Raw genomic sequence first — 15,903 nt, forward strand, 5'->3', positions numbered from 1 at the left:
ACCAACCTCCAAAGTGGAGCCAGCTACCCTATCAGTATGGAGAGCTATTGAAGTGTTTGTGGATTCAGTCTGACACCTGAGATATTTAAAAGGTAAAAAAAAGATAAGGAATATGCAGGTAGGTAAAATATCACGTGAAAATATTTGCCAAAGGTAAGTAACTTTATCTTCTGTTACAGATGATGCTCATTGCTGAGTATTTTGTGCTAGAATTTCCACCTCAAGGTCCTCTAGGTGATGTGTTCCACCTTTCCTAAGACTCTAGTCTTGTATACATGTTCCCACCACTGTAGCTACATTCCTATGTTCTAAGGGGAAAAAATCAGGTAGGCCTGGGTTCAGCTCATTCTGATAGCCCCCAGACTGGGCTCACAGGATGTCGTACTCTGACCTGCCGAGTCTAAGTCTCTGCCCCCGTTTCACCTACATCTTCAGGAGGATCTGCTCTCCCAACAACAGGGCAGGGTTTTACACCCCAGCTTCCATGCATGAAGATTGTACTGATTCAGCTTGGTGGATTTCATCTTTCTGCTGAAGTGATGGATGTGATTTTGATTGCTCATCGCCTGTCTACAAAGTCCGTCTATTCCGGTTGCTGGGCAAGTTTGTGGCCTGGTGCAAGGACTGTTGTCAGTTTGCTTCAGGCAAAGAGTTCTGATATTCCCTGTTTATTATTATTTTGAATCTGCCACCTAGATCTCCTTCAGCCCCCAGCCTGAGGTCCCTCCACTGGCTTCCGGTAAGAAAGAGGTCATTTTAAAACCCTATGCCTCACCCATAAGATCATATATGGAACCGGACCCTGTTATCTAGCGAAAAAGCTTAACCGGTACCAGCCAGGAAGACTGTTAAGATCTAGTTCAAAATCTCTCCTTACCCCACTTCGAATCCGCACTGTACGTAGTGGGTGACGATTCTTTTCCTTTCTTGCCCAATCTCTGGAATGAGCTTCCGTCCCAACTTCTCTCCATCGTCGAACATAAACATTTCCGGAGAGAATTAAAAACGTGGCTATTTGATCAGAAATAATGAATAGATAGGACCTTCAGTCTACTGGAGTCCCGCAAGCACCATGAGACCTTAAGGTGATTTGTGCGCTTAACAAGTTACTTTGACTATTCATCTTTGGCCCTACAAGGCTTCACTGCGGGAACTGTTGCAGGTTATTTGTCAGCCCTTTTAGCCCTCCTGCATTTGTGTGATCAGCCCTCTCTGTTCAAATCACCATTTGTGATGCACTTTTTGAAGCGGCTTGTGCACATATTTCATCCTGAGCCTGTTATTATGCCATAGTGAGACCTTAATTTGGTCCTTGTGATTTTGATGTTCTCACTTTTAGAACCTGTGCACATCTGAGGTTGCTTACTCTTTAGTCAACCTTCCTCATTCCAAATACATCTGTGCATTGCATCAGTGATCTGTAGGCACTGTTAGCACAACAGCTGCCTACCACCTTCTTTCCAGACTAGTTGGTACTCTGGACTCAGCCACCCCTACTCCCAAAAGGTGAGGGTGTCCTTCAGTGTGGGACATTCCATCATGCTTCCCATGTTTTTCTCTCCGTCACACCACGTGGAGGAGAGGCTTCACCTATGGGACCCCAAGAGAGCCTTTAGTCTCTATATCAATTGGACTAAGGAACACTGGGATGGATGAACAACTATTTGTATTCACCGGTGCAAAGAAGAGGAAGGGAGTTCAGAACAGACCCTTTCATGATGTATCGTTCTCTGTATGAACAAATGCAAAACCAAGTAGGAGGCCCCTGAGTACCTTGGGCTCAATCCTCAAGAGCTGTTGCTGTGACTGTAGGTAGGGAAGATTCTGTGCTGGACATATGTCAGGCTGCAACGTGCCGTCTGTCCAAACCTTCACCAGACCCTTCTGTATCAAGTTGCAGGTCCTTAAGGAGGGCCATTATGCCTGCTTGGTTTTGCAGGACTTCCAAGATTAAAGTTTGCTTCTCAGACCCACAGATTTGGAGGGTACTGCTTTGGAATGTATTCAAAAGGTGAGGAATCTGCAGTTAGAAGTATTGTTCATTAGAACTAGTTACTTACCTTCTATGACACTCTTTCTGATGGATACTGTATCTAACCACAGATTCCTCACTCGCTTATCTTGCTTTCTTTTCTATGCAGTGGACATTTTGACTAGTTGTCAGAAATGTTCCATGTCAGATTCGGAACGCTATCACAATATAGTGCTCTGTCACTGACACTTAGTCCAAGGCTGCAAAATGTTTTATGATAAACTGACATTTGCGTGCAGAGGTGACCGTTATATATGGCTCTGCACTGTCACTTCAGAAGATGGGGTGAGGTTGCCACTGAGTCTGATGGCGCAGTTGTCAGCAAAGTAGAGCATCACTGCAAAGGTTTCCAATCCATTCTGCAAATGGGGATTCAAAAGTTGAAGTATCTGTGAATTGAGTACCAGCCGCAAGAGCTTTACTAGAGTAAGTTATGTGTTCTTTAGTCTCACTTAATGTATGCTTGGCTTAACAAATTCCTTTTTTGAATATTTAGTTTGCATTCTTGAATTTTTCTTTTTACTGTATTGTACTGCCCCCAAATGCTGTACAGGTTCTTGACTAAAATACCTCCCCTTGTGTGTAATGCATATGGCATGCCAAATATTTAACTTTGCTTACATTGTTCAGTGCCAGATGCCTAGTCTTATATTTCCCATGTTAAATACTGTGAATACATTCAGTACATTTGCCATGTTGTATATCTAGCCTCACATGTTGTATATATATATATACCGTGACAAAAGTATATCCTTGTGTAAACTTCACGTCATATACAATTATCATATACATTCTACACATGTCATTGTACATTACTAGCCTTACCTATTATACATGTGCAATGCTGAAGAGCCACCGATTATGTGTCCCATACCTAGTCTTTCAGATAGTAAATATGCTATGCCTCTCATGTATTCGGTTGTTCCATACCCTTTCATATAGTACACGAGCTATGACTATTATTTGCCCAACATGTCTTGCATATATCATTCCAAACAAATGTCATTGTTATGGCAACAAAAAATGAAACCTCTCCAAACAACATTGGACTTGGCAGTAAAAAGGAGCCATTCCCCATCATTAGCCACACTTCTCCCATCCTTCACTCTTTCTTCCATAGTTTGCTCCAAAACGTTGTTGCGAAAGATGTTGTTTGCATGCAGATATTTATTAAGGAAAACATGTTTTTAACGGTTCACCATCCAAAGACAAAATTTCAGAGCAGTTATAATTACAATTGTCTTATCTTGCTATGTTAACAAGCCAAATGCCGTCTTTCATTTTAACTAGGTTTACTATGGCAAGAATCTGATTCTCATGAATAGAAAATGCTTATTCTGTGATTCTTGACAGTAAAGAAATATTTATTTTAGGGATGAAGACAACGCCATCATAAGGCCGTTGCCCAGGGTGAAGAGGCTGCTCTCGGATAACACTTGTCTTCCTCATATTATTCAGGTGAGGCATAAAGTCTACACTGCTAAATTATTGGTAGGACTATGTGGACACAGACTCACTTATAAACAAAGTAATGTTACATCAATTTTCCCATTACCCTAAGTACAGTAATTTTTGTTATTTAGACATAGTTACCGGATATTTGCTCAATTTCAGATCCTAGTTGCAAGGATTTCTATCTCCGTCCCCTCCAAAGCAAGGAGCCTGGCCTTTGGAAATTCATACAGTCTGCTTATAGGATTTACAGAGTCATAATTTCCACAAACAAAATGGGCTTGCCTAAATGAGAGCGTGCTTGCACTATGGTTGGGGTGCTGCTTCACCACCTATGAGGTTATATGCCTCTTCAGTTACTTAGAAGAGTTTCTCTTTAAAGTAATCCCCTTTGAGCCAACTTCTATAATCTGGATGGACAATAAGCAGGAGCTCAAAATTTCTGTGTCAAAGGGTAAAAAAGTGAATAGTTTAATCGTATATGCACGAAATAAAAAATATTAATCTTCTTTAATAGTTCACTGAAGTTTCTGAGAAGATTAGAACTATTTTGTCATACAGTCATGAGGGGTTCTTTAACTCCTTCCGTGCTCATGACGGAACCACGCCGTCATGAGCCACGGTTGCCGTGTGCTCATGACGGAGTGGTTCCGTCATGCTGCGGCCGTTGGCGGCCGCGCCGCCCACGCGGCGCTAATTCCCCGCCTGTGCGGGCGATTAGCGCTGTGGGCGGAGTCATGACAGAACCACTCCGTCATGAGCACAGCCCAACCGTGGCTCATGACGGAGTGGCTCCGTCATGAGCACCGCGCCACCGCGCTGCCCCCCCGCATCCCCCAGCGCTGCGGCGGAATTTCCGCCGCAGCGAAGGGGTTAAAGAGTATGTTGCTTATTGATGATGCATGATGACATTTTATTGAAACTTAAACTATTATTTAAGTAGTTATGTATAACAATACAGTTAATGTCAAATAAGAAACATTGAAACAATTCAGTCAATAAAGACCTTCACTCTGTCTTAATCACACTCAATAAATACATGTGGTGTCATAACAATATAAAAAGCTTCCTAATTTCTAGCTCTTATTACAACCCACACAATTCATCATAGACCTTGTATTACATATTTGGATCCTTTGTTTTATGGATATACTTTCACAAACTCCAACCATCACTTACTGTGGCTGAGGAGGAGTTTAATCAAATATTATCAGACACAAATCGGGATACATATCTCTTGCTCTCTTCTGAGCCATAATCTTGGCCTGCAGTGTCTGGCATTTTTGTATACAAACCCATTTTAAGATTACAAGAGTTAAAAAGACAGGAAAGTAAAAATGTTTTCGTTAAGCAGAACTGTTATTGATTTTGGTTATTGCTAAGATCTTTACCTGACATCAAATTAATTACTTTATCTCATCACCTGGCTCAAGACCTGGCTCTTCGAATGACCCCATCTGAGCTGCCCCCCCCCCTTCCGCCCCCCTCCATGACTTGAGACCCTAACAGGTGAGTAGTGCACTCTATAAACCCCCTGATTGAGTTACTGTATCTTAACCCCTTCAGCGCTGCGCGGATTTCCGCGCAGTGCTGAAGGTTCTGAGCGCGGGCGGGGCCATGACGGAACGGTTCCGTCATAAGCACAGCCCAACCGACGTGCATGACGGAACCGTTCCGTCATAAGCGTCGAAGGGGTTAAGAGCTCATGATTTATTTTGAGCCATTGAGTTTTGAACTTTAACTTTTATCAATTGTTATCATATTGCAACAGATGTTTGCGTTTCCATAATATTGACAAACGTAATACTATTTACTTTTGCATTGTTTACAAATCACTGTACCTATTTCTTTTTTTGCCCTATTTTCCAACATACCCCATTTTTGCAAGAAAACTACGAATATGCATTGTGAAGTTTGATAACAATATAATCAGTCTCTCATTACTCTTCCAAACGTCTGTACTTTTGATATAGACTAGCTATTTGCCCTGGACGCTTTGAAATATGGTACATCTATCAGTAAATGCCCTATACATACAGACCATATTTCTTTTCACTTTTTTGATGTAGTGTAAAAAACTTTTTTGCTTAACATTACTTATTGCCACCTTGTCCGTCCTTATCCCATTCTGCACAGATGAAGTTTTACGGCAAAGATGTAGATTTGTAGTAGTGGAGATTACCAGTAATGACTGTCACTAGGTAAACCTAGACTCTGGGTAATAAGGATTACTAGTAAAAAGATCATTCCTGTTGATAGTACAGATTAGCCCTGATGACAAGCTTGCTTTTATTTTTAAATAGCTGCATTGACAATTTATTTGTATAGCTGTAACTGGTGTGCTAGCTAGATCTGTGTTTTCTGATATGAGCAGACCATCCTTGTTGCCCTGAATCCACTTTCCTTTTATCAATACAAATCTTAACACGTTTTTCACCTCCAAGTGGCAATGCTTGTATCCTGTATTTGGTTTTTGAGTCCCAGGGTGTCTCTGCTCAGTGGTTTAGTCTTGTAGTTAAGCATTAGCCAAACTATCTGATAGAGACATCTCGCCACAGATTTCTTACCTTTGAACTTCCGGGCTTCAGGCTAGATCCAGAAGATTTTTCTTAGCAGTACCCCTGCGTGCCGGTACGTGTCGTCGGGCGACTTTGGGTGAAGTCGTCGGCATCGTGTTCCTTGTTGTTGTGACGTCTGCATCATCAATATAACCGCCACTCTGGCACGCTGATGTCAGTTATTTTCTTTCCGCGCCAGCCAGCGCAGATCCATCTAAGCGAGCTTACCCCCTGTCTTTTTCTGACAGACTTTTTTTTTTACTTTTTGTCGTCTGCGTTTGGTGTGCTAGAGATGTCTAACAAGAAGACCTTGGGGGGTTCCAGCACCATGTTGGTCAAGGACCCTCACTTAGTGTGTCTCTTGTGCCTGGAGAGCGACCACGACACAAAGTCGTGCTCTGATTGCCGGGCCATGATGCCGAAAGCTTTGAGGGAGTGGTCCATAAAGCTAATTGTGGCCCGGTGACCAGCACCTCGGAAGTCGCCCCATCGGTCCTGGTCCCGGTCGAGGAAGGTCTGAGCACTGCTCTGGTGGATCAAAGTCTTCTACTTCCAAGTCGTTCGTTAAGAAGCATCAGAAAAAGCACAAGAAGTTGAAGCGTGCTTCAACTTTGCCACGTCTGTCGTGTGTCAAGCCGGAGGAACCTCAGCGTTCGAGGCTCCTTGGAGCCGGTGCCTGGGTAGGCTCTGCGCTTCTCTCTTGCCCGGGCCGGGAGCGACCCCCGCCCAACTTAAGTTCTATGACGCTATGTTCACCATATTTTAGGGACCTGAGTCTGCTGGCGTGCTTTCGGGCCCCTCAGGCTCAGATGGAGTCCCTGTGGGTGCCGCGCCTTTGGCTCCAATACCAGTGCCACAGCCTCCTACTAGACCTGTTCTGGTTCCGGAGCGTCACTGGTCGCACCTCCACAGCGACCTTGTCTGACGCCGCGTCCGCAGCCAGAGTCCTCAGCGGCACCTCCCCAATCCTCGTTCTCGATGACATGGAACCGGTCGATCATCCACTGATGCCGAGACCGGTGCCGACAGAGCCGTATGGCTACATGCCGTTTAACCTGCCCTATTCTGAAGGGTTCGGAATGGATGAGGAGGATTGGGAGGGGGAGCAGAACCCCTTAGAAATCCTGCAACCTCTGTACGGAGGGGGAGCAGAATACCCTTAGAAATCCTGCAACCCCAGGGCATGGATTGGTATGAGGAACTGGGTGATGCCAGTGGCCTGAACACCTCCCCAGATTCTGATATTCTGTCTCTTCCCCCCCCCCCCCCCCCAACCTGACTACAGAGAAGGGGGCATCATTCACTACGGTAGTGCATAGGGCTGTGGGGGTCTTGGACCTGCTGCTTCCTACAGTGGCACTCAAGACTAGTGTCTTTACAGAGGTTCTGCAGCCTGGTTTCTCCAGCTCAGAACCCATGCTGCCTTTGAATGAGGCCTGACGGACGTTCGTCTGGGCACCTTGTCCAAGCCCAGCACACGGGCTCCTGCGAACAGAGCGATTGCCCACCACCATCGCCTTGCACCGGGCGACCCAGTTTTCCTCACCCCCCACCTCACAAAGCTTGGTGGTTCAAGCTTCCAATTCCTTTGGCGCCTTCTCTTCTGCAGCCATGGATAGGGAATCCAAGAGACTGGAAAGCTTAGGGAAGAAAATGTTCTCATCCACCAGTCTAGCATTGCAGTCGGTGAACACTGCATGCCTTTTGGGCCATTATTCCCATTCGTTATGGTACACGGGTGCGCAGGTGCTACCCAAGAGTCTCAGGGGAGGACCGGTTTCTAATCTCCCAAGCCATTTCAGTTGGGGGAGATGTAGCAGAGTTCACCATCTGATGTGGCTTGGACATGAGAGATTCGCTGGGTACAGCAATTTATACGACGATGGCCGTATGTCGCCACGCCTGACTGAGGACGTCTGGTTTTTCAGGGGATATCCAGGCTAATCTTATGGACATGCCCTTTGATTGTTCCTGTCTCTTCGGTGACAAAGCAGATGCATCACTTGAGCATTTCAAGGACTCGCGGGCTACGGCCAAGTACTTGGGCCTCACCACAACATCCCGGCCTGTGTCTGCTTTTCGCTTCTTTAATTGCTTCGGAAGGGGCTACCAACCGCGCCAACCCTATTCCGGCCAGAGGGCCCAACAAGTTCAGCAACCTCTGTAGGGCCTTGGACGTGGTTCACCCCGACCCGAGGTTCGGGAGCCCAGAAGACGAGCCAAACCACGATCCCATCCTCCACTACAAAACCCTCCTAGTCCGATACCCCAGGACATTCACGGCCAGTTGGTGGCAGAATATGCCATCATCTGCACCACTGGTGAGACATCACCTCGGACAGGTGAGTGTTGCAAATAGTCAGATGGGGCTACTCTCTCCCCTTCAAGACTACCCCTCCATCCATGCCTCCAGTGTACAACTGGCTGATGGAGGATCACTTTGCCTTACTCTGCGAGGAAGTCAAAACTCTTGGCCAAGGGAGCTATAGAGAGAGTTTACGGGCAAGAAATAGGCTGTTGTTGTTACTCATGCTATTTTCTGTTCCCAAAGCAGGATGAAGGCCTTCTTCCTATCTTTGACCTCAGAGCCCATAACTACTTCCTCTAAAAGGAGAAGTTTAAGATGCTCACCCTAGCTCAGCTCCTGTCTGCCCTGGACCCTGGAGAGTGGATGGTAGCGCTGGACTTGCGGGATGCCTATTTTCATATCCCCGTCCTCCTTTCCCATCGTCGCTACCTGCGGTTCACGGTGCACCACAAGCACTTTCAGTTTGCTGTGCTCCCTTTCGGCCTCACCAGTGCCTCTTGTGGGTGTTCACAAAGGTGATGGCTGTGGTTGCAGCTCATCTGCGGAAATCAGGGGTTCCAGTCTTCCTCTATCTTGATGACTGATTGTTGAAGGCATGCTCCTCCCAAGAAGTTGTCTCCCACCTCCAGACTACGGCGAACTGCCTGCATTCGCTGGGGTTCACTATCAACATGCCGAAGTTGCACCTGATTCTCTCTCAGACATTCCCTTTCATTGGAGCAGTTCTGGACACTGTGCAGTTTCGGGCATATCCTCCCGAACGGCAAGTCCAGAATATTCAGGCTGTGACACCCATGTTTCACCCTCTATCTTGGATTTCGGTGAGAGTGACTCTGAGGCTGTTGGGCCTTATGGCCTCCTGTATCCTGCTGGTGGGCCATGCAAGGTGGCGTGTGCGGGCTCTGCAGTGTGACCTGAAGTTCCAATGGGCACAGCATTGAGGAAATCCCACCTACCTGGTTCAGATATCGGAGGGCACTGCGAAAGAACTGCTGTGGGGGCTGACAAACCGTTATTGGGTCAGAGGCAAACCAATCTCCCTTCCCCACCCAGATCTCACAATATTGACCGATGAGTCTCTTCTGGGGTGAAGCAGCCATCTGGTGGAGGTGGAAATCAGAGGATTCTTGTCTCCGGCGGAAATCAAGCTCCATATCAACCTATTGGAGCTTCGGGTAATCCGATTGGCACTGAAAGCCTTTTTTCTGTCCATCAAGGGAAGGCTGGTTCAGGTGTTCACGGATAACACTACCACCATGTGGTACTGCATCAAACAGGGTAGTGTGGAGACTCTGTCAAGAGGCCCTACGTCTCTGGACTTGGCTGAAACAACAGGGCATTTCCCTAGTGGTTCATCATCTGGGCGGTTCTCTGAATGCCAGAGCAGACAAGCTCAGCCGTAGGTGCCTTGCGGACCTGGCTTGGCAGTTCGGGTTGGACTGTTCCCATGAGGCACATGATTTGCATATGGCTCGGTTCAAACTGGAACGGCATGGTGAGCAGAAAAAACGATGGATTTAGGCCCAGATCTGTACGCTGGGGTGAATTTATGACATTGTTCTGCATTTTGTCCATCAACTGTTGTTTTTGCAATGTCACCCCGAGTGGGAAGGGTATGCCCAGACGTGGGTCCCGTGCTCTCCATGCCACTGGAATCAAGCTATCCAGGCTGAAGAGGGGTGAAACCCCGAAACGGGTCCTAGGATGCTTGTTTCCAGTCCAGGGAGGACCTGGCTTGGCAGTTCGGGCTGGACTGTTCCCATGAGGCACAGGGTCAAGACTGATATGCATATGGCTGGGTTCAAACTGGAACGGCACGGTGAGCAAACAAACGATGGATTTAGGGCCAGATCTGTACACTGGGGTGAATTTATGACATTGTTCTGCATTCTGTCCATCAACTGTTGTTTTTGCATTTGCGGATCACAAGTGGCGTCTCTATGCTACAAATTGTGTATACACAAAGATCTGACTCTTTGCCACTTTCAACCTGAGGGGTTCCTCTCACCTTGGTGGGAGAGAAGTCTTGTACAACTGTTACTTACGTGGATTTGTGTGCCAGTATCATGCATAGGTCAAATACTGCAAACCTTTTCCCGCGTGCACAGGTGCACTTTTGTCACTTCCCTTTATACCAAGGCAGATTACAAGATGCTTTTGTCTTGCATTTAGCAAATTCCTAACCTAGGACTTTCCGCTTGGATCCAGTGGATCTTTGAACTTTTTGACAGTTTTTACATCTATTTTACTTTTCCTTCTACCTGGGTATCTTATGTCGCAGTTCTCTGTCCTCTGTTAGGATTCTGTGGCACTTCTCAATAATCGCATTTGCTTACTCAAACCTTACAGCTTCACTCTACTTGCACAAGTCCCGCACACACAACACCTATTCTGTGGTCGATCCTTCTTCTACATCGCTCCTGAAACATGGAAAAGCCTGCTTTCTACACATAAGAGCCTCCTCACTTCTTGAATTCAGCAAGAAGCTGAAGCTGAAGACCTAGCTCTTCGGATAGTCGCACTAGGCCCTAGGTTTGGAGAGACTTTCACCTGCTCAGCTCCAGGATACCCTCATGGATGATAGTGCGATCTATAAATTTGGATAACATAACGAACAGTCTCGGATCCCTTGATAATCTGTTCCAGTACTGGAGACACTCATCTTTTCCATACGCATTCTCCTTTTAATTCCTGCAATGGTTGTCCTGCCCCACTTGAGGATAGTAGATGTCATTGTTGACAGGGAAGACATTTGTTCTCTTCTTTGTTAAGGAGTGTTTCAGTTTTTTGTTCCTCCTTTTAATGGGTGTCTAGCTGCTAATTGAGAATTAAATGGGTTATCTTTTTGTTCTGTGCTTAATGAAAGATGTACAAAATGCCTTCCCCATGAGTGACTGGCTCCATGTCGAGGGATTTAATTTTCTTTTCAACTTTGCTCATGTGGGCCCTGCTTGAGTCATTAAATTCTTGTTCACTGACGACATTAACATTAAAAACAAGCATTTGCAATGCAATCTGTCTCGCCTTTGGGAACTTATATGTATTTAGCTGTGCAGCACATTATCCTGGGTTCTGAAATATCTACTGCTCTTTAAAATGGAGGGAAAGTAAGCACCAAAGTGCAGAACACACGAGGTATGGGAACACATGTAGAGAAATACTGCAGATCAGCGGGGAATTGTATTGTCCCAAACTCTGTTTTTAATATAAAATCAGCCCCTGCGGTGGTCATATCTCTGAAAATTTGATTTGAAAATATTATTGTCTATGGGTGCTCGTTGAATACAAGTTTCTATGGCCTGGAATCTAGGGAATGCTAAAGTGACTTTGGTATTTTACTGACTTGCCAGAGGAAAAGAAAAAGAAAAGTCCCTTAGCAGAAATCAATTCTGGTATTTTACTGACCTCTACTGGTCGTCAAGACAGTTAAATAGAGGCAGTTGAACAGAAAAAAGTCCCTAAGCAAATGCAAAAGCAAACAAGTCCTAGGGCTGATCTCCAGATCCCACAAAGTACATGCAACAGATCTTCCAGACAGCGCAAGTGATGTCTAGGCTCGACCTAAAAATGTATTAAGATTACCAAAACATCGCCTATCCAAGCAGAACCTTGGCAGGAAGTTTCTAAGTCACAGCTTTTGCATTGTGGACAGTGTGAGTGCACTCTAACACCAGCAAAGGGTCTAAGTCCTGGGGTCACCACTTGGGGTTAGGGTTCACTCGAACTGAGGCAAGCAGCAGGGGTTCAGGGCAGTTCCCGTTAGTACTGGTCGGCTAGGCAGTTGCAGGTGGAGGAGCCTCTGGAGGCTTATTGTTTCCCTGTAACTCAAACAGAAGTTCAACCCTTGGAGTCACTTCTGGGGTCGTGGCAAGCAGGTCTAGTCTTCTTCAGGTTCTTTCAGACATCAAAGCAGTCCTTCAGATTCTCCACAGGTCCAGGAGGAGTGTTCTGAGGAGGGTACTAGGGGTGCCACATTTATACCCTGTGCCAGCCTGTGGTTGGAGGGAAACTCCTGGCTACTCCCAAACCAATAGGGCAAAAGTTCCCCGGGGCAAACCTGCATACTTTTGCAGTGATATCCTATGTGATATACTGAAAACTATCCCACAGTGCACTTCTCTCCTTAAATCCAGCGTGGCAGAGCCTTTTGTCTCCTGGTCATAGTTCCTTCTGCCCACCCAGAGGTGTGGTTAAGATAATGGGCAAACCCTCACTTGTGGACACTCCAAACCACTACTGGGGCAGCGCCTCCTCCCACTGGGTTTGTAGTCAACCTGACTAACAAGACTAAATGGAGGCAGGCCTAAATGTGAGCCACAGCTGCCAGTGACAGCGTAGGCATCCTTTGAAGTTCAGGAAGGAGCTGGGGTCAGCAGCCAGGCTATCATACACAAGGAAGAAAAGCACCTCCCACACCCATGCCCTTTGTCCATCTCTGAGAGGAATCAACATCTCACCACAGGAGAGCCTTCAGCAGTTAGGTGACACTGACCCAAACACACTTTGGCTGAGACGGGAAAATATCAACTTTCTGAAAGTGTCTTGTCTAAAATAGTAATACAAATCTGACTTGACCATTAAGTTGGATTTTAAATTATCTCTAGAGCAAATCCTTGAACCTTCAGCTACTGTCAAACTGGATTTAGCACTTATTAAATGTAATTGTGTAAACCGGTGTTAGCCTCTGTTAAAACCAGCCTTGCCACAGTGAAAAACAACTTTGGAGGTTTTTCTCTGCCAGGGAATGTAAAATGTTAAATTTACAAGTCCTACTTTTTAAATTTCACGCACCCTGCCCTATGGGTATTTCGTTCTTTAAAAAAAAAGGGGCAACCCAGTAACCCAGGCACTTGAGTTGGACAATAATTAACAAAAAAGTGGTCCCTATGAGGGAAGTGTAGCCCTTGACTTCCACGGCAATAGTATTACACCAGGGATAAAAGAAAACCTCTCAAAAAGAGTAAGTTTCAGTTATGCGTTTAGTGCATTTATTTATACATATCCCATTACTGAATATATACAAATGAGTTTTAGCAGTATAATGCAATATTTATATTTTTCTTAGAAAACAAGGTGCTCCTAAAAGGTGACGGCGCAGTGAAAGTGATATATGGTGAATAAAAAGTGCATACGTGCTATGTACAAAAGTAAGTACATGTGGCTGATAGGGATAATGGAATGTGTGAAGTCAACATCCATTACGGGTATTGACTTTTTTACATAGCACGTACGCACTTTACATACGTGCACTTTATTATAATTTGGAGATTAAGATCTCATGTAGTAGTGCTCATAAAATAAATATTTTCTTATGTTTTACACTCCAAATTGTACCTAATTTTTAAATTAATTAGATTTGGTAAACACATCAAACTACTGTCTGTTGAAGTGTAAAAATCTGAAACATCATTGACGTTTTCTTACCACCCCATGTGGCAATGCCTTTTAATGGCAGTTTCTTGCAAGATGTAATTAAGAAAAGAATTGGGAAAATTGGTACCACATAAGCCAGATGAGATTAGTTTTTCACTTCTTTCTTTTGAAAATGTATTCTCATTGTGAATTCTCAATTTCAGATAATAAATGTTTGATACAAATGTGTTTTAAGTGTATTTTTGTCAATTTGCTTTCTAGCTTCTCCTGACCTTTGACCCAATCCTTGTGGAGAAGGTTGCCATAGTGTTATACCACATAATGCAAGACAATCCACAGTTGCCTAGATTCTATCTGAATGGTGTTTTCTTCTTCATTATGATGTACACTGGATCCAATGTACTTCCTATTGCAAGGTAAGATATAGTACAATTATGTTTTTAAATGCCTACAAAGACTGTAAATAATGTGTGCAGGCCATAGTGCAATTCTCTTCACAAACCATTTGGAGAAAATTATTTGAAAGGGTTCTCAGTATCTCAGACTGACCAAATGGCGTTGCGGTGCATCAAATAATGCCTTAATTTCTGGTTCAGCAGTTAGACATGCTGTAAGTATTCTCTACCAATATTCTCCAAATTATTCCTCTTATGAAGAATTCATATTTACTAGACTGGGACTCTGGTGCTACTTGGAACCATTTTGCGCTTTCATGGAATGGAACCTGATACCATCTACACACTGTGTAGGGTTACCAGGAAGTGACAGGACCAGATACGTTTCATGGTGCTTTGTTTTCTACAACATTGACATCACTCCTGACCAAATGTGTTTGATTGTTTATTATGAAAGTATTTCTTCACATGAAGTTTTTCCAATGAGAATGATTGCTGTAGATTTTTTTAAGCTAAATATTTTCACTGAAATATATATATTTTTTTTTTGATAAACAAATTTTTATTTTCAAATAGGCATCAAGATCAAAGAGGACATTCAGCAATTTGGCAGCAGCCAAACCTGTCACATAGTAATTAAAAACCAGCAGCGCACCAATCCATCCCTCTCCGCCATGTGTCTCCTCTCGGTGGGTCAACCTGCGTCCAAGCGGCCGCTATATCCCTCTTGGCCACCACTAGGGCCGTGGTTAGGAAATATTGCTCGTTACGGGAGCCATCCAGCCCATCTGTTATGCCCAACAGCGCTAATCGAGGATCATGGGGGACCTCCCACCCTAGAACGTCAGTTAATTCAGTTTCAATCTCCCCCTAAAAGCTTCCCAGGCGAGGGCAAGACCAGACCATGTGAAAGAAATCTGCCGGTTCCAACCCGCACCGAGCGCACAAGGCTCCTTGGCACAGGCCCGCTCAAAACAGACGTTCCGGGGTCAGGTATGCAGTGTGAAGATGATAAAGCTGGATAAGCCGCAAGCGAGCCGATGCGGTGATTGTCCTGGGCGCCATAAGGGCGTCCCTCCAATCATTGTCGTCCAGAAGACCCACCCAGGCCTCCCACCGCTGCTTCAGCCCACTCCAGTCCATCGGGGTGTTATTAACCAAGGATCGGTAAATGCGGGATATGCCCCCCTTCCCAAGACACCCCAGCATCACCTGAGCTTCAGGTGGGCTATGGTCGGGGAGTCTGGAGTCTAGGGGCACGTGCGATTGGAGCGCATGGCGCAGCTGGAGATAACGATAAAATTGCGAGGGATGTAAAGAAAACCGACTCCGGAGCTCTTGAAAGGAGCACATGTGGCTTCCCCGCCAGTCGTCACCCAGACAGGAGATCCCCAGGAGGTCCCAATTGCGAAAGCCGCCGAGCCCCGACACCTCCCGCATCCAGAGCGGTGTAACCCGGGTTAGTACCCTCGACCACCGGATATGCCGTAGGGCCGCTCGCCACGCCAGAAAGGGGGCCCGCACGACCTCTGGAAGCGATCTAGGGACCGTCGCTCCATAGAGCATATTCTGAATAGAAGAGAAGCCGGTGATCTGCACCTCCAGTCTGTAAGCCGGATCGTCCCACCGACCCGAAAACCAGTCGTGGAGCACCAGCAGAGGCGTAGAGAGATAATACAGGTAAAGATTAGTCATGCTCAGGCCGCCGTCATAGGAAGGAACTCGACAGCGGTCTAAAGCCAACCGGGACCTACCTCCACCCCAAAGAAATTTAGTCGCGGTCTT

The 15,903-nt window shown here is 45.6% G+C and overlaps 1 protein-coding gene across 5 annotated transcripts in view; it reads left to right on the forward strand.

The window, feature by feature from the left end:
• DNAJC13 (DnaJ heat shock protein family (Hsp40) member C13) overlaps positions 1 to 15,903 on the forward strand; it is a 1,667,846-nt gene that overhangs the window by 727,864 nt on the left and 924,079 nt on the right. For all 5 annotated transcript variants that reach the window (XR_014970022.1, XM_085630673.1, XM_085630671.1 and 2 more), the window contains 2 exons: positions 3,406 to 3,490; positions 13,985 to 14,139. Coding sequence is in view for 4 of the 5 variants with exons in the window: in XM_085630673.1 (XP_085486799.1) it covers positions 3,406 to 3,490; positions 13,985 to 14,139 (240 nt within the window). In the remaining variant the exon portion in view is untranslated. The remainder of the gene's footprint in view (positions 1 to 3,405; positions 3,491 to 13,984; positions 14,140 to 15,903) is intronic.

The sequence above is a fragment of the Triturus cristatus genome, chromosome 10, assembly GCF_964204655.1.
Source record: "Triturus cristatus chromosome 10, aTriCri1.1, whole genome shotgun sequence".
NCBI lineage: Eukaryota > Metazoa > Chordata > Amphibia > Caudata > Salamandridae > Triturus > Triturus cristatus.